This window comes from Centroberyx affinis, unplaced genomic scaffold (assembly GCF_046629955.1).
Source record: "Centroberyx affinis isolate AG114_WGS23_722 - 3 ecotype Tasmania unplaced genomic scaffold, CSIRO-AGI_Caff_v1 ptg004272l_1, whole genome shotgun sequence".
NCBI lineage: Eukaryota > Metazoa > Chordata > Actinopteri > Beryciformes > Berycidae > Centroberyx > Centroberyx affinis.
Genome location: NW_027281995.1, coordinates 8,955 through 34,131, shown reverse-complemented (window position 1 = coordinate 34,131; position 25,177 = coordinate 8,955). Strand labels below are relative to the sequence as shown.

The 25,177-nt window shown below is 41.6% G+C and overlaps 1 protein-coding gene across 1 annotated transcript; it reads right to left on the bottom strand.

Annotated features, from left to right (window-relative positions):
* Positions 1–1,171: 1,171 nt before the first annotated feature.
* Positions 1,172–23,709, bottom strand: atp8b3 (ATPase phospholipid transporting 8B3). The gene is made up of 27 exons (XM_071543205.1): positions 23,626–23,709; positions 22,981–23,072; positions 22,672–22,785; positions 21,516–21,614; positions 20,758–20,819; positions 20,004–20,076; positions 19,675–19,745; positions 16,073–16,164; positions 15,713–15,871; positions 14,551–14,639; positions 14,094–14,287; positions 13,748–13,956; positions 12,687–12,718; positions 12,207–12,363; positions 11,709–11,897; positions 11,373–11,485; positions 10,420–10,587; positions 10,091–10,202; positions 9,864–9,939; positions 9,648–9,771; positions 9,009–9,195; positions 7,148–7,371; positions 6,961–7,044; positions 6,074–6,298; positions 4,552–4,690; positions 4,147–4,277; positions 1,172–3,284 (listed from the first exon to the last, which is right to left on the bottom strand). Exons 1-27 carry the CDS (start codon positions 23,648–23,650, stop codon positions 3,000–3,002), a joined length of 3,525 nt encoding a protein of 1,174 aa, XP_071399306.1. The 5' UTR covers positions 23,651–23,709; the 3' UTR covers positions 1,172–2,999.
* Between the last annotated feature and the right edge of the window lie 1,468 nt (positions 23,710–25,177).

Here is a 25,177-nt window from a genome sequence, read left to right as displayed (position 1 = left end):
AGAGTGGATGGAGCAGCCCCAGTCATTCAGGGTACAATAGCGAGTGCCTGGGGCAAGAAGAGCACTACAACGCCCCCTGTTCACCAGACCAGACTGCTGATGTCGTATTAGCTTTACACGAATGCCCCAAACTGCCATTGACATCAAAATGGAGTCCATGTTGACGTTTTGCATGCCGATCCTCCCCACTCATGGCTCCATTATTCTACAATGTTTGATCGTCTTTGTCCCCAGCGCCAAGGAAGGGCCACAATCAATGCAAAGACACTTACATTGTACACTTAGTTTACAAAAGTCGTCTGGAGATGGTGGCTTATATTGCACTCAGACAGACAGACACACAAACAGACACAGGCACATGCTGAAGAGGTTGAGTCTGCCTTTTTTGAGAGTGTTTGCTGAAACCAAAGATGAAATCAGAGGTATGACAATCTGGCTACCGAACCTAGAAGACAATGTTCAGCTCTCTGGGCTGCTCTACGGGTCCTGTGATTTACCGGCCATGTGGACATTCCACCTATTGCACTTAGAACACACACATGCAGACATGCCTATCCACGCACCCACATACACACACACCTACACCCCCCCTCCCCTCCACCACACACACAGACACACACAGACACACACAGACACACACACTTGTGCTGTAAGATACGAGGGACACACTCACACACACAGCGTCTGGTCAGAGAGCCTCTTTTCCCTCCTCCCACTGCAGAAGCCGGAGAGCCTGTGGAGGACTTTTAGTTTCGCTCTAGTTGAGACTTTTGAGAAGGAAAAAAATCTGAGTAATAACTGTTACAGAAAAATAAAAACTTAAAAGGATAATATGGGTAAAATTGCGTGTTTTGAAATAAATTAACAAATAAAACAATTGTAAAACAATGCTGTGCAGCCTGGTTATTGTGTTTTGTTTGATCTTTCTAGGAAATCCCCCGTGACCCCAGCAGATGAAAATGAGATTTTTACCTCAACAGTAAACAACAAGCCTTTATAATAGAGCACTGCATCATACCACAAAGAAAGATCACAGATATTCTTTGTAATGGTGAAATGTCCACGTAAAAATGATGAAACAATAGTCACATATTGTATATTGTATATCATATAATTCACTTTATTGGAAAATAATAATCATACAAAAGATTAGGAACACAATGCAGGGTCCGCTAAGAATTGGCCACAGAAACATATTACACTAAGAAATGTATCAAAAATCAAGTCATTTTTATCTCATGCTGATTTAGAGAAGGTAATTCATGCTTTTGTTTCATCTCGTCTAGACTATTGCAACTCTCTCTCTACCTGCCTCAATCAAAAATCAATCTCACGTCTCCAGCTTGTTCAAAATGCTGCAGCTAGAATTTTAACTGGCACTAAACATAGAGACCATATTACCCCAGTCTTAGCACATCTGCACTGGCTACCAGTAAGATTTAGAATTGATTTTAAGATTTTACTGATTACATTTAAAGCACAGAAAGGTCTAGCCCCTAGCTATATTGCTGAGCTTTTAACTCTTTATGAGCCGGAACGCAGCTTTCGATCCTCAGGCAAGGCCCTTTTGGTTGTTCCACAGTCTAGGCTCAAGACTAAAGGTGACTGCGCTTTCTCTATTAGGGCGCCTAGACTTTGGAATGACCTGCCTTAGGAAATTAGGCTAGCTAAATCAGTTTCATCTTTTAAATCCCTTCTAAAAACACACTTATATAAACAGGCTTTTATGTGAATCACTCCCTATGCACTGCCGTTCGGGAGTTTGGAATGACTGAGGGGTCTTTGTGTTTCCTGGGGGGGGTTTCCTGCTTTTGTTCACTGGGGTGGCATTGAACTGGTCGGTCGGGGAGTGCAGCCGGGGCATTGATGATGTTGCGGACTGCTGCCTCTGTTTTCGGGTGGCTGTTCTGTTCTTCGGACTTTCTGTTCGTCCGGAGTCCTCCATTTGCAGCGGTGACATCTTTGCTGGCCTTGGGCGTTCTGGCTGTCAGGCTTTCGGGATTCTCAGTTGGGGTTTCGCTGCGCACTTCCTGTGGCGCTTGCCATGGGTGTGATTGGCTTATGGGGCGTTTCTCGCGGGGGCTTGATGGGGTTTGGATCGGGCGGTTTTACTGGTCGGTCTGTCTGGGGCGGTGCTCGTCTCTCCTGACTCAACGGTTGGTTGTTGTTTTGGGGGACGGGGGCTGTTTCCGTGCGTGGGGTTACCGGGACGCTGGGGATTTCATGCTGGGGTGTGCGCCTTTGTGGGGCGGCTTGATCGTGGGGTCCGTGGGGAATGCCCTGTGGGCCGTTTGCGCCGGTGGTGGGTGCTGCAGGGGGCGTGGGGTGGGGCTTCACCGGGTGTCTTGGGGGCCTGCGGCTGGAGTGCCTGGGGTCTGCGGGGCTGTCGCTGCTGCGCATGGGGGATTCTTTGATGGGCGGGGGGTTTGGGGAGTGGGGCAGTCGTTTGAAGTGGAGGTATTGGTTTGTGGCATTGTCGGTATCTCGGCTGTATTTCTGATCGGTTTGCTGCTGCCCTGGTGTATTGGGGTATCGGTCTCTTTCAGGGGCATGGTGATTTCTTGGTGGTTCCGGACTCTTGAACGGTAGTGTAGCCTACTTGTACCTGTATCTCCATTTTATTGCTTTCTTGTGTTTTGGCACACACTTTTATTTAAAGTTCCATCTGTTTTTAATTGTATCTCTGTTTGTTTGTTTGTTTTTTGTTGTACCTGTTTACCTCATATATTACCTTTTATTCCTATTTTCCATTATATATATATATATATATATATATATTTTTTTTTTTTTCTGTCATTCATTGTGGTAGTTTCACATCACTGCTTTTGAGTTTTATTGTATGTAAAGCACTTTGTAAACATTGTTTTTAGAAAAGTAATATACAAATAAAGTTATTATTATTATTATTATTATATTGGAGGTACATAAATGGTACAGGTACATAAAAGTTATAGTAACAGTATACACGGTCATACAATATCCTATATCAAAACATTAAATCATCTGTCATGATTCATCTCTTTTGATGTGCCGTTTGGTTTCTCATAGCTTGGTCCATTATTTTTCTCCTTTATGTGAATTTGGCCTTGTAAGTCAGTGAGGTCTTTGCTTGTAGTCACCTTCTCATCCACTGGTGGCGCTGTGCTGCGGATGCTGGTCGCAGAGGTGATGAGGCGTCCAGTCCCGTGTCCCTGAGAGACGGCGTAGGAGGAACGGCGGGCAGAATTCCCTCTATTGAACTTTGTGGATTTCAAAACCACTGGCTGATGGCTGGTGCTGTGGACCTACGTTACATCCAGAGGAGAATGAGATCAGTTATCGTTTCCTCAGAGCTGTTTTTTGCTCATGGAGTAACTTTGCGAAAGGCACCACATTCAGTTAGAGGAATAGTTCACCCCTAAATGAAAATTCAATCCATTTCTACTCAACCCATGTCAATCAAAACTCCACTGAAGTTTGTAGGACCACCAGACACGCGGTGAGTTAGTTAGTAGTTCCATTCTCAGCCTTCTCCCAAACTGTTGAAGTTAACGAGGCCCACTATTTACAGCTCCAAAAAAGCATGAAATATCCAGCATATTTCTCCCAACAACTCGTGCAGCATAATGTAAGTGTTTTGTAGCCAAACAATTACACTGTGGCTCCAAAAGTCCAATATTTATCTCATTATCAGCTATATTTTCCTCAGTGACTTTATTATAGAAAGGTGCATGCGACCAGAGCATTGTCGCTGAGAAAAATATAGGAGATAATGAGGTAAATATTGGACTTTTGGACCTACAGTGCAATTGTTTGGCTACAAAACACTTGCATTATGCTGCACAAGCTGTTTGGAGAAATTTGATGTACATTTTATACTTTTCTGGAGCTGTAAAAAGATGGCTCCGTTCAATAGTTTGTGAGAAGGCTCAGATGGAACTATGGAGGCTGACTTGCTGTATGTTTGGTGGTCCTACAAACTGCAATGGATTTTTTTTACTAACATGGGGGTGAGTAGGTAATGACTGCATTTTCATTTTTGGGTGAGCTATTCCTTTAATATATAAACTGATATCCTACCTCTCTGATGGTCTCTCTCTCACAAAAAACACACCCTTCCCTACACACACACACACACACACACACACACACACGCAGAGATCTCACCTTATGTTTGTCATGGCTGGTGAGAATGATGTTGAGGGCGTAGACGGTGAATGAGGGCAGCACAGCCGTCCAGGCAGTGAGCAGAGCTGTAAGCCACACAACTGGATCGATGAAGGCCTTATCTGACACACCTGTCCAGAAGCACACATACAGCAATCAAATCATGAATGATGACAGATGCTTTACTCAATCTGATCAACAGAAAACTCCAAAAGATAATCATTAAAATTGACATTTCTTGCTGTGTTTGATTGTATACATTTTTGTACTCACTGGATTTTTGTCTCCAAATGAATTAAACCCAATGCTTACTAATAGGGACGCAAAATGGCCACAGCTGGGAGCAATATTACGTGAAAGACTAGAAAAGAGCAGGCCTATACTGTAAGTGGAGCAGAAGTGTACCAGGGAAGAAATAGTCGGCGGGTGACTTCTGAAACAGGTGGGGAGAGTGGGTGATCCTGGTGCAGATGAAGTACATCAGCACAGAGACACACACTGCTGCTATATTGAACTTAGTCCAGTATCTAGTCAGCAGCACAACCTGACAAACACAAACAGAAACACTATCGTCAGAAGAGAATGGAAGATCTGGTTATACTAGCTGGAACTGTTGTAAGAAATGATGCAGTGGTAAAGAATACATTTACAATACTCCACCCTTGTATAATATTGAGAAAAGTGTGACAGCCAGAGGTGGTAGAAGTACACATTTCAAATCCATTAAAATCAAATCAAGTCAAAGTATAAAAGTACATGGTCTTAAATTTACTTAAAGTATAAAAGTAATAGTAGTCATCTAAAAAAAAGCATTTCTAATGTACTAAATGATGATTCTCTGTTGAGTGTTACTCTGAATCCCGGATGAGCAAGAGTCTGCACCTCAAATCACTAGTTAATTCTGGCACAGCTGAATTCACTAACGTTAATTCTCTACGCTCTTGTTGCTTCTCTCTCTGTCCCTTTCCCTCCGTTTTGGTGGTGTCGCTTTGGTGTGCAAGCAGCCAATCACATTTGGCACTTGATCAGCTGCTTCCAGGATGGAAGCTGTCTGATGCGAAAAAAAAACTAAATAAAAAAAATCAGTTGATGATTTCCCGCGAGTAACAAGGCTATTTTGAAAATGTAGTGAGTAGAAAGTATAGATTTTTCCTTTGAAATGTAATGAATAAAAGTAAAAAGTCTTCAAATGATCAAATTTTTGAATGTGCATATTCTTTTGATGATTACGATATAGCATTAATAGAAACTGTTTAATTATTCTTAAATATCAATGTTGTATGTGTATATAATGAAATATGATCATCATACAGTATTTCCTATTATCTAGTTCTGGCTAAACAGCAAAACAATCTCCAAAAACCCAATAGAAGCACTTATTATAGCCCTTATACTGTTACTGCTTGTAGCAACTGTTAATATAATAAGTGACAGATAATGTAATAACTTGTCAATGTATGGATATGTCCCTCTAAATGGATTGAAAATATAATAACCTGTCAATCTCATAAAATCCCTGATAATGTCATAATATCACATTATGACATTATCTGGTGATTATTAATTCACAAAATGTGCACGTTTTTAAATGATTATGTAATAATAATATTGTTTGGTAATGTAATTATTTGAGTTATTATTATTCTTATTTTGTCACAATATTAGTCAATATAGAATATAGTGATTATTACATCATCAGTTAAAATATGTTACACCCTTTATGTTATGAAGCAATAATCACTGGTTAACATAACAATGTGATGTTATTACATCATCCTTGAATTCATTGCATTAACAGTTTTTTTTTTCAGCTGATTTAGTGTGACATTTTTATTACATTTCGACTAGTTATTTAATTATCCGACTGTTATCACATTATCAGTTGCTGCACTGCTTCACTTCCATCCATGAAGAATTTGACCCTGACCTCAATGTTGGCAGAGAACGTGGCTGCCATGCCAACAGTGACGGCCATGGTCTGGTAGTCAAGCGCTGAGTTGTAGAAGACTCCAAGCGGGATGAAGAAGAGAACGAGGGATGTGTAGACAGCGTACATAAGCGTGGCTGACAGCACCAGCGGGTTGAAGAGCTCCTGCCTTTGGCCAACCTTGTAGAGCTCGGGCCACCTCAGGCTGCCCTCTGCCCTCACATCCTAACAGAGAGAGAGGCAGGATAGAGGTAGGCTGCAGCTTTGTGTTAGGACACAAACATTTATTATTATTATAAATGATCAGAGGTGTGACCAAGTCAACATTGCTCGAGTTCTAAGTCAGTATCAAATCTTGAGGCACAAGTCTCAAGTCAAAGCCCAAGTCTACATGTAGAATGCGAAGTTAGGTCAAAACAAATCAACAGTCCAGTATCAATTTAATATCTTAAAGAAAACAAAATATCTAGGACTTTTCAATGCAACTTGGTAAGTGCATCATGAGTCTTATTTCCATAATCAACTTAAATTCAGTCATTCCATACAAATTCAGAAAACAGAATTTGAAATCCAGTTGTCTGGTGGAACAAATCTCCTAACTTTCAATGTAAGTCATTTACACAAACACAAGATCTTTTGTTAAGACTTTAGACACCTTCATCAAAGTACAAGTCAAAGTCAAGTCCCAAGTCAGCAGAACCCAAGTCAAGTCTCACGTCTTCTCTTCATGCATCAAGTCAAGTCTCAAGCAATTCAAATTATGACTCGAGTCCCCACCTGCGTAAATTATTACTATACTGATAATTAATTGAGTCATATGCTGATGATGAAATATCTGAATTGGACTGCTCTGTTGCCAAAACCATCCCTCTCCTTCGCTCTCTCACCTGCTCAAAGATGGCCATGCACTGAATTGGAATGGCTGTGTAGAAGGTAGTGTAGAGAGCGATGAACCAGTTTTCATACAGAGACTGCAGGAGAAGAACAGAGAATGGACTCAATATGGGATGTTTGCTCCATGCTGAACTTCACACCACGCTTTGAGTCTTTGATCTTTACCCATGCGGATCTAACCTGAGCACTGAACCCATTGAAGAAACCAAACCATATGTGAACAAGAGCGAAGCCACAGGTCTTATACAGGAAGTAGCGCAGAAAGAAGGCGATGCGATGGTACGACCAGCGCCCGTGGACCAATAGCAGCCTCTGTAGAAATCTGAACTGGGCCAATGAGAAGTCAGCATTCTGCACTGCCTGACCTCCTTCCACTCCTGCCAGTCCTATGCCTATGTGAGCCGCTAGCAGTGGAGAAGGGAGTAAGGGAAGTCAGGGGTCAAAAAGAGGAAGAAAACTGTGTGAGAAAAACAGAATGCAGAATACATTGATTCATTTGAGGTCTTCTTTTAACCTCATTCCATTCTTGGTACAGAAAGTACTCAAATCTTTAGAAAGTCTTTACTTAAGTAAAAGTAGCAATACCATAATGGAAAAATACTTCATTACATTCTACATTCAAAAGTTTACTTAAGTAAAAGTATAGAATTATTACCAGTAAAATGTATCAAAAGTAAAAGTACTCATTCTATCAGAGTATTAAATTATTAATGTATTAACCTGTAAGGAGTATTTTAATGTTGTAGGTCTAACTGCTCCATATACTGTTGGGGAGTTTAAACTCTAACAATGTAACATATTTTATGAGCTTATCGTATGTTTTGCACGTAAAACCTTATTCTGTAAAATCACTAGTAACTACAGCCATCAGATAAATGTAGTGGAGTAAAAAGTAAAATATTTCCCTCTGAAATGTAGTGGAGTAAAAGTAGAAAGTCTCACAAAATGGAAATACTCAAGCAAAGTGCAAATTGTACTTACAGTCAGTACAGTCAGTAGTCGATTTGTACACAAATTTCAAGGGGGACGGTGGAGTCTTATGGAGACAAACAATTTGATAGTGGCGAAGACGGCATGGAGGGAAGGGGACCAGCGGTTTACCCTTTTGTTTTTATTGTAACAGCACAAAGGTAACTCTATATTCAAATGACATGCAAGTTAGGGATGTTAGGTATCAGATACTCCTGCCAATGCCCTTAACCAAGGCACTGTTCTCAGAATTGGAGTTGTGCGTGCATGAGTGCGAGCCACTGCACAAAATTCAGCACATAGAGTAAACTCCTTTGTGCTCTAAGTCCCATGATCCTTAGTCAAATTTTATTTGGGCTTACGTGAGAAAGACACACAAAGGGCTTCCTCACCCGATGGTGTTTACCTGCCACTTGAACAACAAAATTAAAACTAGGTTCATCTTGACTTCCCATCTATTTTGTTGCCTGGCAACATCCTGTTGAGGATGAAATGTAGCCTAATATATGGCTCTCTGTTTAAATCTCTGTTTCTCTTTTGCCCCGCTTCAAACAGTATAGGCTAAATTATAGAAAATAATCATTATGACTCCTGACGTTTCTCACACCTGTAGTTTTCCTCTTTTTGATGAAGTCCCGCAGATCTACCTGCCCACCAGCCCGTTTACAATAGGCAAAATAATATCCTCAAGGTGTCATATCTGCATTGCAGGTTTTGCTGTGCCATCAACCGATAAAAAAAACATGCATCCGTATCAATGCAGGTGCGTGTGACCCCACGCCCTCGGATTTGCTGAAAACTACAGATGTGCTATATTCTCTAAAATAATAAAATATCAATAATAAGTGGCTTACACATTTCTTGATTAAATTATATCTTTGTGCCATAAAGAGGGATGAAAGGGGGATGGCAGTGTTACAAAGGGGATGGTTTTTGACCATTTTTATTTCAAGAAAGATGGCATCCCCTTGCATCCCTCTTCAAATCGACTACCGAGTACAGTACTTGAGTAAATGTACTTAGTTACTTTCCACCTCTTATTCTTTTACACTTCTCTGTCCATCACACTTACTCTTGATCATGTTCACATCATTGGCTCCGTCCCCAATGGCCATGGTGACTGAGCTGGTGTGTTTCCTGAGCAGTGTGACGATGTCAGCCTTTTGTCCAGGAGTGACGCGGCAGCACAGCACCGACTGACAGTGTCCTGCCAGGCCCATGAATGTGGTCGCCCATTCTGGTCTCTCGCCAAACTCTGCCTGGGGCACAACACCATGAAACAGCTCAGTTAGGGTCATGTTTATCTGTGATTGCCTTGCCTTTGAATGAGAATTTAAAGCAGCTGCCACTCTGCCTAAAAGAGTTTGTAATAGTTTTGGTTGAGAGTTTGGGCATCACATGGTGTAAAAAAATTTACATGTTTCATGTCCATTCTACTGAGAAACATTTTTGGGGAAACACTGATAGTTTCTTTGAAAATGGTGCTATGGTGTAATGCAGAGGTCGATACCGTATGTAACAATGTGAATTGTAGGATGTGGGATCTGTAATGAGGCAGTGTTACACACTATATTACAGCTATTACCGTTTCTTTCTGTATGTCTGCTACTGCCCTTTCCCTCTCTCTGACATAAATAGCACTGATTTTGATGATATTGAGTCATCTGAAAAGTATATGAGTAAGCTATTTACAGTGCGGCTCGTTGTTTACCAGTTCAGGTCCAGTGAGGACCACAGCAGTCTTTTCTCCAACCGTCTCCCTGTCTACAGCCCACAGCTCTGTCTGTCTGGCCTTGAAGAAACTGACCCCTGGATCTGGAGACTGGAGTATCTGTCTGCAGGGGCAAGCACACAAAGATCAATGTGTGTGCGTGTGTGTGTCTGTGTGTGTGTGTGTGTGTGTGTGTGTATTTTTATCATTGCTAACCTCAGCTCCTGCCATTCCAGTAATCTGGTATCAGGATCCAGTAGTTTGCAATAGTATCCAATATTCACTGCTGTCTCTACAAGGACAAAGACAGAGGGAATTGGGAAGAGAGAAAAAAAGAGAGGCGACAGAGAGACTTTGTTAGTTCACAATACGATATACAGTGTGCATAACGATACCACAGCCTACAAAACTGTGACTTTTTCCCTCCTGCTAGCTCACAATACCTTTTTTGTCCCCAGTTAGCACCCATACTTTAAGCCCAGCCTGTCGAAGCATAGCAATGGTCTCAGGAATACCGTCCTGAAGCCGATCCTCTATTGCTGTCACCCCCAGCAGCTAAACATAAGGACAAAACATAGAGTTTTTTATTTTAAATGTATTAAACTTCATTTAGACAGGGGTAAAAAGAGAGAAACAACAGCATTGAAACTGTTAAGCACATGCAAGATTTGAAGCAGGGTCTCCCAGATTGTGAAATGTCAGTGGCGGACTATACCACTTCAAAGCCATAGGGAGGATTAACATTAAACATGTAAAACCACGATGAACCCACCTGCAGCTCTCTCTCCATGACATCATATAGCTCTTCCAGCAGGATGTCACGGTCACAGGTCGTCATGGTAGCAGAATGGGCCAGAGTTTTACTCCACTGCTCCCATGATGCCTCAGGAACAGATCGAACCCCCACACACAAAGTCCTCAGGCAGGCCTGGGCAAACAACTAACAGAGGATATGAAACACATTATTTGATAGGCTACACATTATTTATTGAGTGATCTTTCAGGCAGCTTGTTATCTTGGTGACGTATTGATAGAGAAAACGTGAGATATACATTTCAATCTTGGCAGGCATGCCTCGAACACCTCAGTAGGACTTGAGCAAGAAATGGTGGATCACTGGCCTGATCCCCTCTTTAACATCTTATTGATTATGATCAGAAACTTTTAACTGATCCTTAATTAGTACTCCTGCTCTGAGATGCTTGATTATACAAGCTCTGATGTTTAGACACAAGTCTGCTTCAACATTGAAGAAGAGGATACAGTATGAGTCTAATACGCAGGATAATGAATGACATATTGAATGATTTTATTTTATGTATTACAATTAATAGGACAACAAACCAAAGCCTCCAACTTGGTATATATGGGTGCTGTTAAAGTATATATGTTTTTTCCATTGCAAAAGTGTACCATACTTGCACAGTATAGTGTGTTTTTCCATTATGTTTTGCAGAGTTTGGTTCAGTTCAAGTATGTGTGTATGTATGTATTTGTATGTTGTTGTTTTCTTTGTTTCAGGTAAGTGTGCTGGTAATGTTCCTAAACATGTTTGTTGCTGGCACACTTTCAAATGGTGCTGGCATGGATGTTGTCACTGATGACACAAAAGGAATATATACAATTGCTTAGTATTCCAATGTAAAAACCAAAAGGCACTGATATTGTACCATACCAGTATGTGTACAGCACTGGTATATTGTAAAATCTGTGATCTAGTTCACCTCCAGAGCTCTCTCAGTGCTCTCCTGATATGGGCAGTCCCTCTGCAGTCTCTCCAGGATCACTATGTCAGCCCCCTTACTGTAGAGCTTTAACCCGCCCTCTGGCTCCCGCACTGAAAACAACCCAAAGTGCAATAGTTACTGCATTACAGAAATCAACACATGGATCACTTATCTAGAGGAGAAGCTGACTGACTGACAGACAGAGGGAGGCCTTTGCATAAGTGGAAGATAAAAGATTATACAGTATGATATTCTTTCAGATGAGACTAAGTAATGCTAAAATAAGAATTCTGCCACCTCTATATTAGTGTATATTAAGAGGGCTTCTCTCACCCAGTACAGACATGCGCCGTCTCTTGCTGGTGAAGTCTAGCAGTGCCAGCAACTGGTAATGCCTCGTGACACCCAGCTCAGAGACAGTGATACAGTCTCTTCTCCTGGAGAGGAAGACCCAGCCCAGCTCCCTGGCTGCACCGACAAGAGCCTCCTCATCTGGAGACGCAGCCTGGTACACTGGAGCCTCTGGAAGAATACAGTAAACAAACGAGGTAACATCTCACTCCCCACGAATGATGCAGTAACAAGACGCACCATCTCTCAAATTTTTTATCAAAACTGGACCAGTGGTGCAGCAATTATGGCCTTTCAATGTTTTCACAGAGCACACAGTACCAAGATGATTTATCCCTCCGAGTTTCGAAAAAAATCCAAAAATCGCACTAGTGGTGTCTCAGATATCACCTGAGATATATCACATTTGACAATTTATAGGTATGAATCACACATACCAATATGGACACACGCTTTTTTTTTTTTTTTTTTAACCCTCACCTTTCCTCCACTCTGCCATGACAGTGTGGCATAAAGCCAGTGCGGTGAAGAACTGTCTACTGTCTGGACACTGCTGCTCCCTCAGCCTCTCCACCAGTCTGGGAGCCGACATGAACAGACCGCCACAGGAGAAGGGATTCCAGCTTAAATCCATTGGCTGTGGACGCACAGGGAAAGGATGGCATGTCACTGTATGTTGAAATAATGCAATTCTGTATTACAACTGTAGCCCAAATGAGTAGAGTTGAATATTGATGGGAGGAGAAGTGATAACACAAAAACAGGCAGAAAGACAGAACAAGATTTATCCTAGAATTCCTTGGAATTAGGAAGGAAATACACAAGGAAAGAGCAAAGGAGGACAAGAAAGGAGGGGTGAGATACTGTACAAGGATGTGGATATGAGTGTAAGTGTGTTTCATCCTGGTGACCAAACAAAAACATGGATATGGTAGAGTATATACAAGTGTGAACTGGTACCTCTGTTTCCTCAGCACTTATTGATGCATCACCTATGAAAAGACAGAAATCATTATATTTAATTGCATTCAAAAAGAGGAGCCACAACAGGGGGAGAAGAGGATGGAAAAAGGTGGACAAAGTAGAAGAAGAAAGAAAGAAAGAAAGAAAGAAAGAAAGAAAGAAAGAAAGAAAGAAAGAAAGAAAGAAAGAAAGAAAGAAAGAAAGAAAGAAAGAAAGAATTAATTCAGGTTTGTATTGTTAGTGTGTCCTTCAATTGAGACGAGATGTCAGCAGTGTGCACTGAACCAGGAAGTGGCTCAGACGTACGACATATGGTTGATGTGATTCTGACAAGGTTCCAATTACAGTTTGACTTCAGTGGGCGGGGCCAGTGTTAAATATTTAGTAGTTGGACTCATGGCTGGTGGCTATGAGCATGATAAGCGCCTCTGTGTCTCTCGTGGCCTCATGCATCCTCTCTCTTGAGGATTGGGTTTACGTGTTGTGGCTTCCCCGAAAAGCATCTTAGCATTATCTTTGTTCCACTGTGACCTAGTTAGGGAAACTCAGCTCCTTGGTCATTATTGGCAGTCTCACCTCTGATACAGGAGTGTCTGAATTAATATTTAAGGAGGCTTGTTAGTGAGCTGTGTTAGTGGGCTGATTTGTCATGATACAGCCTCATTGCTTTAGACAAACCTGTAACAGGAATCCAGTCAGACACAGACACTGGCTTGTTGGACAAGTCAGGTGCCAGACATGCACTCTTGAGTGAAAAACAACTATAGCAACAGTGTCTTGTAATTTCCACCCCTGAGGTGTCATCTGGTTTTTATATGCTGATAGAGAGGATGAGAGTTTTCGACTTCTGCTATTTTTCACTTCTTCAATTGTACAGTTTCTGTTTATATTTAAAAACACTTCTTGGTACTGAATTGACTGCTCCTGTTAATGAGTTTTTGATTTAGGGGTTATACAAAAGAGGGAGAGTAACAGTTGTTTGCATTTTGACAGTGTTTGCCTGAGTGAAAAGACTGACTGTATGAGTTCACTCAGCAGTCAACTCTTTTCTTTGCTACCATAGATCTCCCCAGCGATGCAGCACTGTCTGAAGAGCAGCCGGTTCTGGGTTAGCGTCCCAGTTTTGTCACTCAGCAGGTATTCTACTTGGCCCAGCTCCTCATTCAGTGAGGTATTCCTGGCCTGGGCCGGGCAGTCTGTCTGCTCCCAGTGCATCTCAATATCCCAGCCAATAAACAGGCTGTGGACCATGTGGACCACATCAAACCTGTGGGCACACAGACACACAACACACACATACACAAAATGTACACACAAAGATAAACATAAGTATACATGTATGCACCCACCCACCAGCACATCAACAAATAAACAAATGAGTGCAGCCTTGTAGGGGGAACTAACGAGATGTAGAGCGACATGGGCATGGCGGGGCTGAGCAGGATGACGTAGCCCCAGAAAGTGAGGAATGCTGTGTAGATGGAATTGCCGTCAACCAACAGAGCAGACAGAACCTCAATCTGGGTCAAGACGGCACTCGCAAACACACCGCAGCCGATGGCTAGGAGCAGGGCTGCAATCAGCAGGAACAGCACTATCTGGAGATTCAGAATATATACACACGTGCAAACTTAATAGTTTATAACTCTACGAAAAAATTTTTTTGAAGATTTATTTTAGGCATTTTACGCTTTATTTGATAGAGACAGTGTGTGAGAGAGAGATAGGAAGGTATGGGAGAGAGAGAGGGGAGGACATGCAGCAAATGACCGCGGGCCAGATTCGAACCCGGGTCGCTGTGGGAAGGACTGAGCCTTATGGTACCCGCTCTACATGGCGCCTCCCACCCTTATTCACTCACCGCAATCACCGCTCTGTTGAGAATCTTCTCCGTTTGCGTCGTCTTCACTCTCAGTTTGCCGCCGTTCCTCAGGATCTTACTGTCTGCGCCTAGCATAGAACAGACAACTATTAGATGATATCGCTCCAGCCGGGAGGCCTGGTAAGTAGGAAGACCATCCTTCAACCAGAGGGCAAGGGTTCAAGCACCCGTGTCAGTAAGCATCCGCTGAAGTGTCCTTGAGCAAGACACTGTATCCCTGCCAGTTCCAGGGGTGTCTGACCTCGCCGTGGAGGGGTCACGCGAAAAGAGAATTTCCCTTGCGAGGATCAATAAAGTATCACATTATCTTTTTCAGTGATGCTGCCTCAAGAAATTGAACTGCATATGTAAAACTGACAGTCCTGAGCATATGCACTATATCTTCTGACTGTTCAAGGACAGAACAATTGAGCACACCAACGTATGGTCCTACTATGACAATAATTTTCCTCAATCCTTAATTGTATGTCAACCTTGGTCATGCTTAGTTCAAAATAGGCCATGTCAAGCGTGTGTGATGAGGGTTAGAGTTATTCGGCTGAACCGGGGTCATACCAATAGAGTTTCTGATGAATGGTATAAAACCCATCTCTGGAAGAATTTGATCTATTGATCTGCTTTACCAGAACTGAAAGGGTCATAGCTGTGAGATCCATGACACCTCTGCTCAATCCAGTAATATCCGATCAATGATCACTTAAAGGACAGGAGGAGGGGTAGCCTGTAATCAGCCCGATGTTAACACAAACCCACATTTAGATCACAGCTGCAAGAGTAAGTACTGTGCATAATTAGCAGTATAATGCGTTTCACATTATAGAATTTGTCATTGACATTACCGGAGGCTCAAGTAGAAGGTGAAATAAGGATACATGGCCTTGCAGCAAAAATAATCTTATCACTGTTAACACACACCTCTAAGGGGCACTGTGCCATTTACCTATAGGATCCTTGTTCTGTCTGCCTCAATGTCATTTTGTATAAGACTCACATGGGCAGTTTGAGGAGGGCAGCACACACTTTGTGAACAAAAATTGTAACATATCTTACCCGCCTCGACCGCCTCTCAGATATAGACATTCCTGAGAAATACATTTCAGCATCCCCTTTTCTAAAACTGAGCAAATTCCTCTAGTTGTACCAGTGTATATCGCCATGCCGTAGGCGATCTCGGTGTTGCGTAGGACTGTTCCCCTCAGGAGGATGTGCTCATTGTCCAGCAGAAGAGACTGTCCTCGCCAGTGGAGCTGCCCTCTGAAGCTGTACAGGCGATTGTTGGGCTCCTCACAGAGCACAACTCCTGTCGGAGATGAGGATGAGGGGTTAAATTTGCATTGTATTGTTTTTTTAATATGCAATTCTGTAATCATTTGACTCATATTTTGCTCAGTCTACTTTAAAGTGTAACTGAGCACATTTTGTTGTTTTAATAGGAAACCAGATTTTTTTGTACCATCTCATAAATGGTTTTATGTTTGTAAATACAGTGTACTTTATGTACCATCGAAGGCAGCGAGGGACTCTTCTGACAGTTCAGAGGTCAGTTCATCGTGTGTAGCAGCGAGGGCCTGCCGGTACTTGAGGTTGGTCTCTCTGTATGAAGTAAGACTGCAGTCACAATTCACAGCCTACACTAAACAGCTGACCAATGTACCAGAAACAATAGTTAAGAGTAAGGCAAAATAGAATGCAGGTAACATGGTGCAGTCCCCTTCAGTTGAGAACTAAAATGAAGGCATTTTTATATAATTTAGTAATCTGGATTAAATCATTCATGCTTTTATCTCCTACCATTTAGACTGTCGTTAATCTGACATCAACCAAAAGCCTCTTTCACATCTCCAGCTGGTTCAAAATGCACCTGTTTGAATTTTAACTGATATAAAAAGACAAAATCACATCACTTAATTTCAGGCATCTCTTCACTGGTTACCTGTTGGGTTTAGAATTTATTTTAAGATTCTACTGATCACTTTTAAAGCACGGTTATACCTGGCCCCAAGATGAATTGCAGACCATCTAACAGGCTAAATAAGATGTACTCAACTCACTCTGCACTACTGCACTACTAATCGAATTTGATATGATATATATTCTCACATGGACTATGCAACCACCCACACACACAAGGACAGTGATCATAGGATGTGTGTACGGGTATATGTATGTGTGTGCATGACAACAGATGTTCTTTTTATGTCAGATGTCTCTGATTTTTATGTCAAATGTCAGATTTTTTATGTGTGGAGGATTGTTGGAGCATGCGATGCAAGACAAATTTTCGTGTGAACGGACAATAAAGTTTTTATCTTATCTTATCTTATCAAAACTCAAAATCTGTTTCAGGCCCTGTCATTAATACTTCAAAATTAGCTTTACTAAATGTTAGGTCACTAGCAAACAAATAATTTTTAATTGAAGTGTTTAAGTGTTAATGCTCTTATTGTCAATTATAGTATAAACTTGATTTTATGTTTTTAACGGAAACTTGACATTACAGGGAGGATATTTTTCTTCAGTCTTGGAGATCATGTATCAGAGAAACATGATATAACTTCTGGTGCACAGGGAAGCTGTCTTGGTCCTCTGCTTTTTTCACTATACATGCTTCCATTAGGTGATATCAGAGAACATAATGTCATTTTCCATTGCGACACTGATGATACAGGGTTCCCACACCTTCCAACATCAAATTCAATGACTTTTCAAGGACTTTCCAGGCCCAATTCCCTCAAATTCAAGGACCCAACACGGCAAAGTTTGAGACACGGATCAAGATTAATTACTGTTACAACACTGAGAATTTTTAGGATGAGAACTAGCAGGCTTTACAGAAGCTCACAGACAACAATTAAATAGAGAGAGAGGCATGAATGTGTGAACACTTCTCAACTACATCAGGCCATATGGATGTCCCGCGGATCTTTAACAAGCCAGCCCTGGAGTCCTGGAATTTACATTTTCCAGGCATAGCTGAAGGTTCGCTTAACGTTAGCTTTCTTGCTTGCTTGCCACTGTTTAACCTGCATCATTCGACTTCAATTACTCATGCACGCACGTGACCGTCGCACTTTCTCGAGGCAGGTGGCGCGTGAAACAAGGACGCACAGACGGCGGGAGACACACATGCAGACAGCGGAACGTAGCCTATTTACTAACGTTAAGTAAAAAAAATATCAAAAGAACTTCAATTTATATTCTTGCACAAAATATATAAATTCAAGCACTTTCAATGACCCATGTCCATTTATGTCTATTTTAAAAAACTTTCAAGGCCTTGATTTTTTTTTCTCAAATTCACAAACTTTCAAGGATTTCAAGGACCCATGGGGACCTTGTAAAAATCTCTGTAGAGCCAAATCATGCAGATGCCTTAAGCTCCCTCACTACTTGTTTATTTGCTATCAAATATAATTGTATTTCTATCTTTTTATTTATTTTGACACTCCTCTGTTGTTATGTAGTTATTGTGATATATGTTGGGACCTCCTTGAAAACGAGATGGTACATCTCAAGGGGTTTATCCTAATAAATAGATTTTGAGCAATAAATACATTTTGAGCAATGATTGGATGAGTACAAATTTCTTAAAACTCAATGAAGATAAGACAGAAATCCTTTTGGTCGGCCCCAAAGCCGACCAAAGCTTGTTTAAAAAGCACCAACACGTTGCAGCACATACACAGCGTTCCTCAAGGTGCAAGCTGTGAAAGGGTAACAAGTGTCATATATAAACTCTATTAGGTCATATGACCAGGAAATGGCTGTTTTGTCACATGCATGACCTACGTTCACATATCTACAATGTTTACATCCAATACATACATAAAATGTTTCCAATACAAAAAGAAGAAAGAAAAAGTACAAATATAAAAAATATCTGAAACTCATAACCATAATACCATAACTCTTACAGAAAAGGAGTATAATCAAGATCCTCATTTAGACCCAGATATACATTGGCCTTCAATTTTACAATCCAGAATGTCTCTCTCTAAGCCAGTCACTTAAGCTGCTCCTCTTTATCACAAATCCTGCGTAAACGTTAGAATTGTCCAAAGGGTATGTTTGGACTCGAGTCCGCCACTCGAGTTCCTAAGAAAAGACTCACCGTACATCTCAAAAAACTCCAATGAGCACCTCTCCATACTACACTGAAGCCAGGTGTTATTTTAGATTCCGATTTAAGTTTTCATTTCCATATGAACAAGGTGACCACAACAGCACTCTTTAATCTTAGAAATATTGCCGTAAGTACGGCCCTTCCTAATCAAAAGCTAACTTGCCTGTTTATTACAAGTAGATTGGACTGCTGCAACGCCCTTTTTACCGGCCTTGCTAAAAAGTCTGTTGACAGGCTTCAACTTATCCAGAACTCTGCAGCTAGACTTTTAACAAAAACAAGGAAGTATAACTCCGGTTTTAGCTACATTGGCATTGGCTCCCAGTATCCTTTAAAATCGATTTTAAAGTTCTTTTACTTGTATACAAAGCTCTTAATGGCTTAGGACCGGCCTACATTACAGATTCCCTGCTGTTCTTCCTTCCTCAGGTCTTCTACTGCTGATTTGTTAGAAGTTCAATACTCCACTCAAAAGAAGATTGGGGATGCCACCTTTTTTAACTATGCTCCTAAATTGTGGCACACCCTGCCAAAGAATATTAGAGAAGCGGGCCCTGTAAGGATTTTCAAGTGCTAAAAATGTATATCTTTTCAGCTTAGCTTTTAATTAGCCTTCATTTTAACAGTTTGATTTGATTGTGAGTGTTCTTTTAATGCAATTAATTTAGTCTATTTTCTTTTATTTGTATGTTCTTATCTCTTTAGTTTTACTTGACTATTCTTTTAATGCATTTTTCTTGTTCTTTTATACCTTTTTTATTTTTTCATTTGTTTGCCTTCTGTTGATGTAAAGCACTTTGAGCTGCATGTTGTGTATGAAAGGTATTATTATTATTATTTCATACATCACCACTTTCCACTAAAGCAGGCTAGAAGATGATACAGCACACAAACATGCATGTCTTTTATCATTCCCATAAAATTATTTTAAAACAGAATCAGATATCAGAATCAGTTAGCAGGCTGACTTAGTGTCCTACCCATCGATGTCCGCTGTCTCCACATAACACAGGCTGTGAGGCTCTGAACTGCAAAGGAGGAGAACGTCAGCCTGAGAAGGAGGAAACAGAGTGGGGAAAAATAACACAGAGAGAGAGAGAGGATGAGTGCAGAGAGTTACAAAACAACAGAGGAAATGGGAATATTATAGTCATGGACAGAAGGAGCATTTAGTCAAATATTTCAAAATTGCAAAGGAATATGCAATATGTGTACTGCATGCTATTAGGAGTATGAGGGGCACAGTACATTAGGTTCACAAGTAATTAATTGCTATTGGTTTCTGGTAGGTTTGAATGTAGGAGCTCACAGGGATGATTTGGTCTTTGTGGATCCGCAGCATATCTCCCACACACAAATCCTTCCACTGTGCTGTGCTGAAACTGAGACAGCAGAGGACAGAAGGGGAGTGAGTATGCGGGAAGGTAATCAATAAGGAGAGTTTCTTATCCTAAAATTTCATATGATTTGCCGGTCACAAATCTACTAAATATACAATACTACCATACGAAGCCAAAGAGCAGTAACTGCATGATAAATGAAACCAAGAAAAATGACTTTATCTTCTGTTTATTTTCTGACAAACATATTGCTGGTACAGAGGTGGATAGTACATTGTTTTGCATCATTGATGGATACAATTTTAGTTGATATGAAATCTAAGCCAAAGTCATGTCTTCTGATCTTTAAAAAACACACAAAGTCGTTACTGCTGTTTGCCCTTGTAGGGCAGAATAGATTATGCAAATTATTCTTTAAAGTTGCCCATTACTCCACACTGAAGCAAGCACAAAAAATGTAACGCCTGGAAAATAACATTCTTAGTAACGGACTGAGGCAAAAGCAGCACTGAGGACAGGGAAGGATGTGGTCAGGGATTGCCCGTAGTTCTTTTCTACCTTCTGTAGGTGCGGAAAATGTTCCGTGTTTTTGCGCTCCTCTAATGCACAATGGACCATCCAGGGATTCACTCATTCACACTTCATTAGAGCTTCATTAGAGAGTTGTTTCAAACAGGGTCTGCGCCCAGTCCTGAGAGAATACGCCCCTGTCTTTGTTCTCACCTCTGGGAGATGAGTACGTCACAGGGTCGGGAGTTAATCTGGGAGTCACTGCGTCTCCTCGCCTAGGAGAGAGATGGAGAGAGAGAGAGATAGAAAAAGAGAATGAAAGAGAGAAAGAGAGATGGATTCAGAAGTGTGACAAGGATGGAGAAAAAGAGAGAGGGAGTGAGACAAAGAGTGATGGACAGAGAGTGTGTGAGAGGGGGTGAGGGTGGCCGTGAAAGGTTGAACAGGAGAAAGGAGAAAGGGAAAACGCCATTATGGGGCTCTACTGTGACACCAGCTGGGAGATTTACACCCTCCACTAAATGATTAGTCAATAGAGAGGGGTCAAGCAAGCGTTTCACCCAAAGCTGTTAACGACCGTAACTCAGTGATGCACTTAACCAGAGAATTCTCCATGCAAAACATCACGCCTGCATTTAAAAGGAAAAGCTTTAATGATAGGGGAGAAAATTAATGCTACTGGGATGACTGGTTTGTCAATGAGGAGAGGACAAGGAGTCAATGAGGACAATGAAGGAGAGAAAGGGGGAGAGAGAAAAGAGCGTGCGTGCATGCGTAAGTGCCGAGTGCATAAATGCGTGCGTAAGGGTGGCCGTGTGTTTGTGTTTAAGCGCATGCGTATGTGTGTGAGCATGTGCATTCAGCTATCAGCCATCTCTCGGGGATAACCCCCCCCCCCCCCCCCCCAAAAAAACCCAAAAAACTCCCCCAGGCTGGAAGAGGGAGAGAGAGGGAGTGATTGGTGGTCTCACCAGGTCATTGGCCAGGTCTTTGAGCCCTCTCACAGACAGTACGATGAGCAGGGGGATGGTGTTGGTGTACCAGGGGATGGATGAGATGGCAGGGACACACTGCAACCCACGTACAAGTATGTACACAGTTTGGATGAAAAGGATGAAAAGGAACACAGGAGCATATGCAAAGCACACACACAGTGCTCTCACAAATAAAACTGTCTATAATATGAACTGTGAAGATCAACTCTGCTAAACAAAATGTAATGGAAATTGAAATGGACCTATATTATACTCTTTCAGAGGAATTAATGATATCAGGCTTAAGTGATTACAGCAAAGTGGGGAGTTCATCCTGCTCAAGTATCATTTTTTTTTGTGCTCCACCAGACAGTAAAGAGCATTTGGCTATTGTAAATATGGGACAGTAAAGACTAACACTCAGCCACTAAGTCCAAAGAGAGAGAATGAGAGAGAGAGAAAGCCAGTACACCATGGCTGAATATTTGACCACAGTGACTGATACGAAAATAAGAAAAACCTTGACACAGTGAGCACAGCCTGGCCGTTAAAACAGGCTGCCACAGGCAGAGCTGCTGCCCAGAGAGGACAGACAGACAGACAGACAGCCTGTGTTCACACTGCAATACAGGAGCCGTGGAGACAGAGCTCCACTTCTTAACCAGCTGTAAATATCAATAACAAATATCAAGACACTTCAGGAGGGAATACAACCCCAAATTTGATAAAATATTAAAATATCCAATAGATTTGAATACTGACCAGGCAATCCATTATAGGTGAGAAAAATGAGTAGCAAAATATGTTGCAGCCTGCCATAAAAGGAGGGGCAATAAGTTTGACAAGTTTGACTTGACAAGTTCATCCATACATGTTTGTTTGTTTGGCTGTTAGTTTCCAACATTTGTCTCTTTTAATATTGTATGTTTATTTGTTTGTTTCCCATGTTGGTTGTTCTTTATTATTGTTAGGCTATTATTACTACTGCATTTTTGTTTGTTGTTTTGTTTGTTTTTAAATCATTATACAATTTGATGCTTTGGCAATATGAAAATACTTGTCATGCCAATAAAGCAAATTTGAATTTGAAATTTGAATTTGAAACAGAGAGAGAGAAAGACAGAGAAAGAGAGAGAGGGGGCCTCCATCTGACCTGCATCACCACCATGAGGAGGTAGTAGAGATTGGCTGCACGCTGGAACTGTTCAAACAGCGTCAGAGGTAGGAAGGTCAGGGGGGAGTACTTGTAGCTGCGCATCACATTGTCCTGGCAACCCATGTGCAGAGAGACAGACAGGCAGGCACAAAACAATCGTGAGAGAGAGAAAGACAGGGGTGAGGCAGGAGTGAGAGGAAGAGACAGAGGAAGAGTGAGAGAAGCACATGGGAGACATGAGATAATCTGCTCCTGAGTGTATCAACATCCCAACAGGTGTTAGGTTGCCATGTCGTGCAGACTCACCGCATATCGTCCCCAGCGGAAACACAGAAAGGATCTCTTCTGTTTGTGTTTGTGGTAGCGGTGGCTGTTTGCTCTCACCTCCCATGTGAGGCCTGTCAGGCAGACATGTGAGTTTTAGACACATGCTGATCAGACCTGTTTTCAGAGAGCATTTACACACTTGGTGTATCATTTTCATCAGCAGACAGAGCAGATGGATATGTCGGCTATCTATTAGGATGACTGCCTGTGTGTGTGTGTGTGTGTGTGTGTGTTAACATGTGAGTGTGTGTGTGCACTGTACCCCTATTAACCATATCTCAAGGGGATTCTTGAGATATGGTTAATAGGGGTACAGTGCACAAGTGACTCCCCCATTCTCACCCATTCAGAGCCTCAAGAAGGCAAAAGTGACTCTAGTAGCATCTGGTGAGGAAACCCAATCCCCTACAAGAGTAATTTTCAATATAGATCCACTGAATTTAACACAGAGAGTGTGTAATGGATATGAGTGATATTTCATTTCAAAACAAAAATGTTGAACTCTATTTGCCTCTAAAAGCGCCTCGACTGTGAAGACAGTGAGAGAGATAAACAGACAGTGGGCAGCAGGCGAACAAAAGGAAAAGAGAGGAAGCAGATAAATGGAGATCAAAAGTGACCTACCAGATTCAACGTCTTCCTTGGCCATGGAGTTGATGAGGAGACTCAGATTGTTATAGGAGACTCAGGTTATGCTCGAAGACCTACACAAGACGACAAACTTAAGGGGCTGTTTCTCTCCCCCAGTGAGGTATATCAGCCTTGTAACTCATTACACCATGTTACCATGCTGACATAACACAACAGACAAGAGCTTAAATCTTCTCCTCAAATCATTGCCAATGATCTAAACTCACTCTTTTGACTCCCATCCCCCTGCAAGTTGTTGCGGGTGTGATTACCTCTCAATCAACCACCTGATTACATAAACAAACAAAATTAAAAGATACTAAGGTGCGCTTGAAGGCAAATCTGGGTGTCAAAGACAAGACATGAGGTGCATATAAGTTTTCCATATGATGTAATGCTGAGAAATGTACCAACTGTTCGGGCTGTATCTCCAGTTGAATGGTTTGTCTGGATGAGCAATCTGGGTGAGAAAGAACAGATCCAACCATTTGGATCAAACCTGCAAGGACATAGCACAATTAAATAATATCAGATTACAAAGTGCAAGAGGGTGAATCATGATTTGTGACCAGCTGCCACACTAAATTTCATACTTAGCAGCTAGATCACATTGTCAGCAAATTGACATTGTCATAAAGCCCTGGAGGGCATCAAACTAGTCTGTCTTGCCAATTGATGTATCCTATTTCCCTACAAAGAAAACAGATAAGATTAGAGATGTAAATACCCTTACCTTTATTGCTTGCAAAACAAATATAAACAGCAACTCATAGGTAACCGGCACTCACCTGTAGTGATTGCCGGTAGTGTCCTTCAGCGTTGCAGAACACCTGCAAGGTGACATACCTGAGCCATCAATCACAAATTGCCACCGACCGCAGCTACACATTAACATGGTTATGTTTTCGTAACCATTCTCCAGTTGCTTTACATAACATGCACCTGGTTACTGGCGTTTCATTCATCTCCCTCCTTTCTCTCTCCTCTTCCTTGTGCCAGCTCTTCCTGGCCCCACCCTCCTCTCTCCCCAGTGGAAGCTCCAGTGTCAACATACTCCCCATGTACCTTACCTGAGAGAGTTGGAAAGGAAGGCAGGGGGAGTGACCTAAGGCCATCAGAGTATACACCTTAGCAAAATGTCTCTACTCTCTATTCGCAAAACATGTCTCCACCCTATTCAAATGACCAATTGAATCAAGGGAGTAACAGCTAAGTAATTGTTTCCATTCTGCAAAAAAAGAAAAAAAAGAGACATGTTTTAATCTTTGTCAGTAAAAAGAGCAATCAATTTGAAGGTGATTGCTTCTTCTTAAACTACCGCAAGAATCCAGAGAGACTAAGGAACTCAATGAACTTTTTATCTGACCTGAATAACCTCTTGCAGCCCCAGTAAGTCTTTGTGCTAGCATGGTAATGTGAAGGCAGTCAAACAGTGTGTCTTTGTGTTTGAACTGGTCATGCATGGCCAGACTCCCAGTTCCACTTCTCATTTACGAGCTTGTTTTTGTTCCACGTTCAATCTGCAGACAGTAGTCTTTTTACTTCC

Bases quoted from the DNA above. Each gene is read 5' to 3' on its own strand.
- atp8b3 (XM_071543205.1), bottom strand. From the start codon at position 23,650: ATGGCCAAGGAAGACGTTGAATCTG. The intron at 12,719-13,747 runs GTAGCAAAGAAA...GTCTTTTCATAG, and splicing joins CATCGCTGGGGAGATCTATG to GTGATGCATCAATAAGTGCT. The intron at 11,898-12,206 runs GTGAGGGTTAAA...GTATTCTTCCAG, and splicing joins CATGGCAGAGTGGAGGAAAG to AGGCTCCAGTGTACCAGGCT.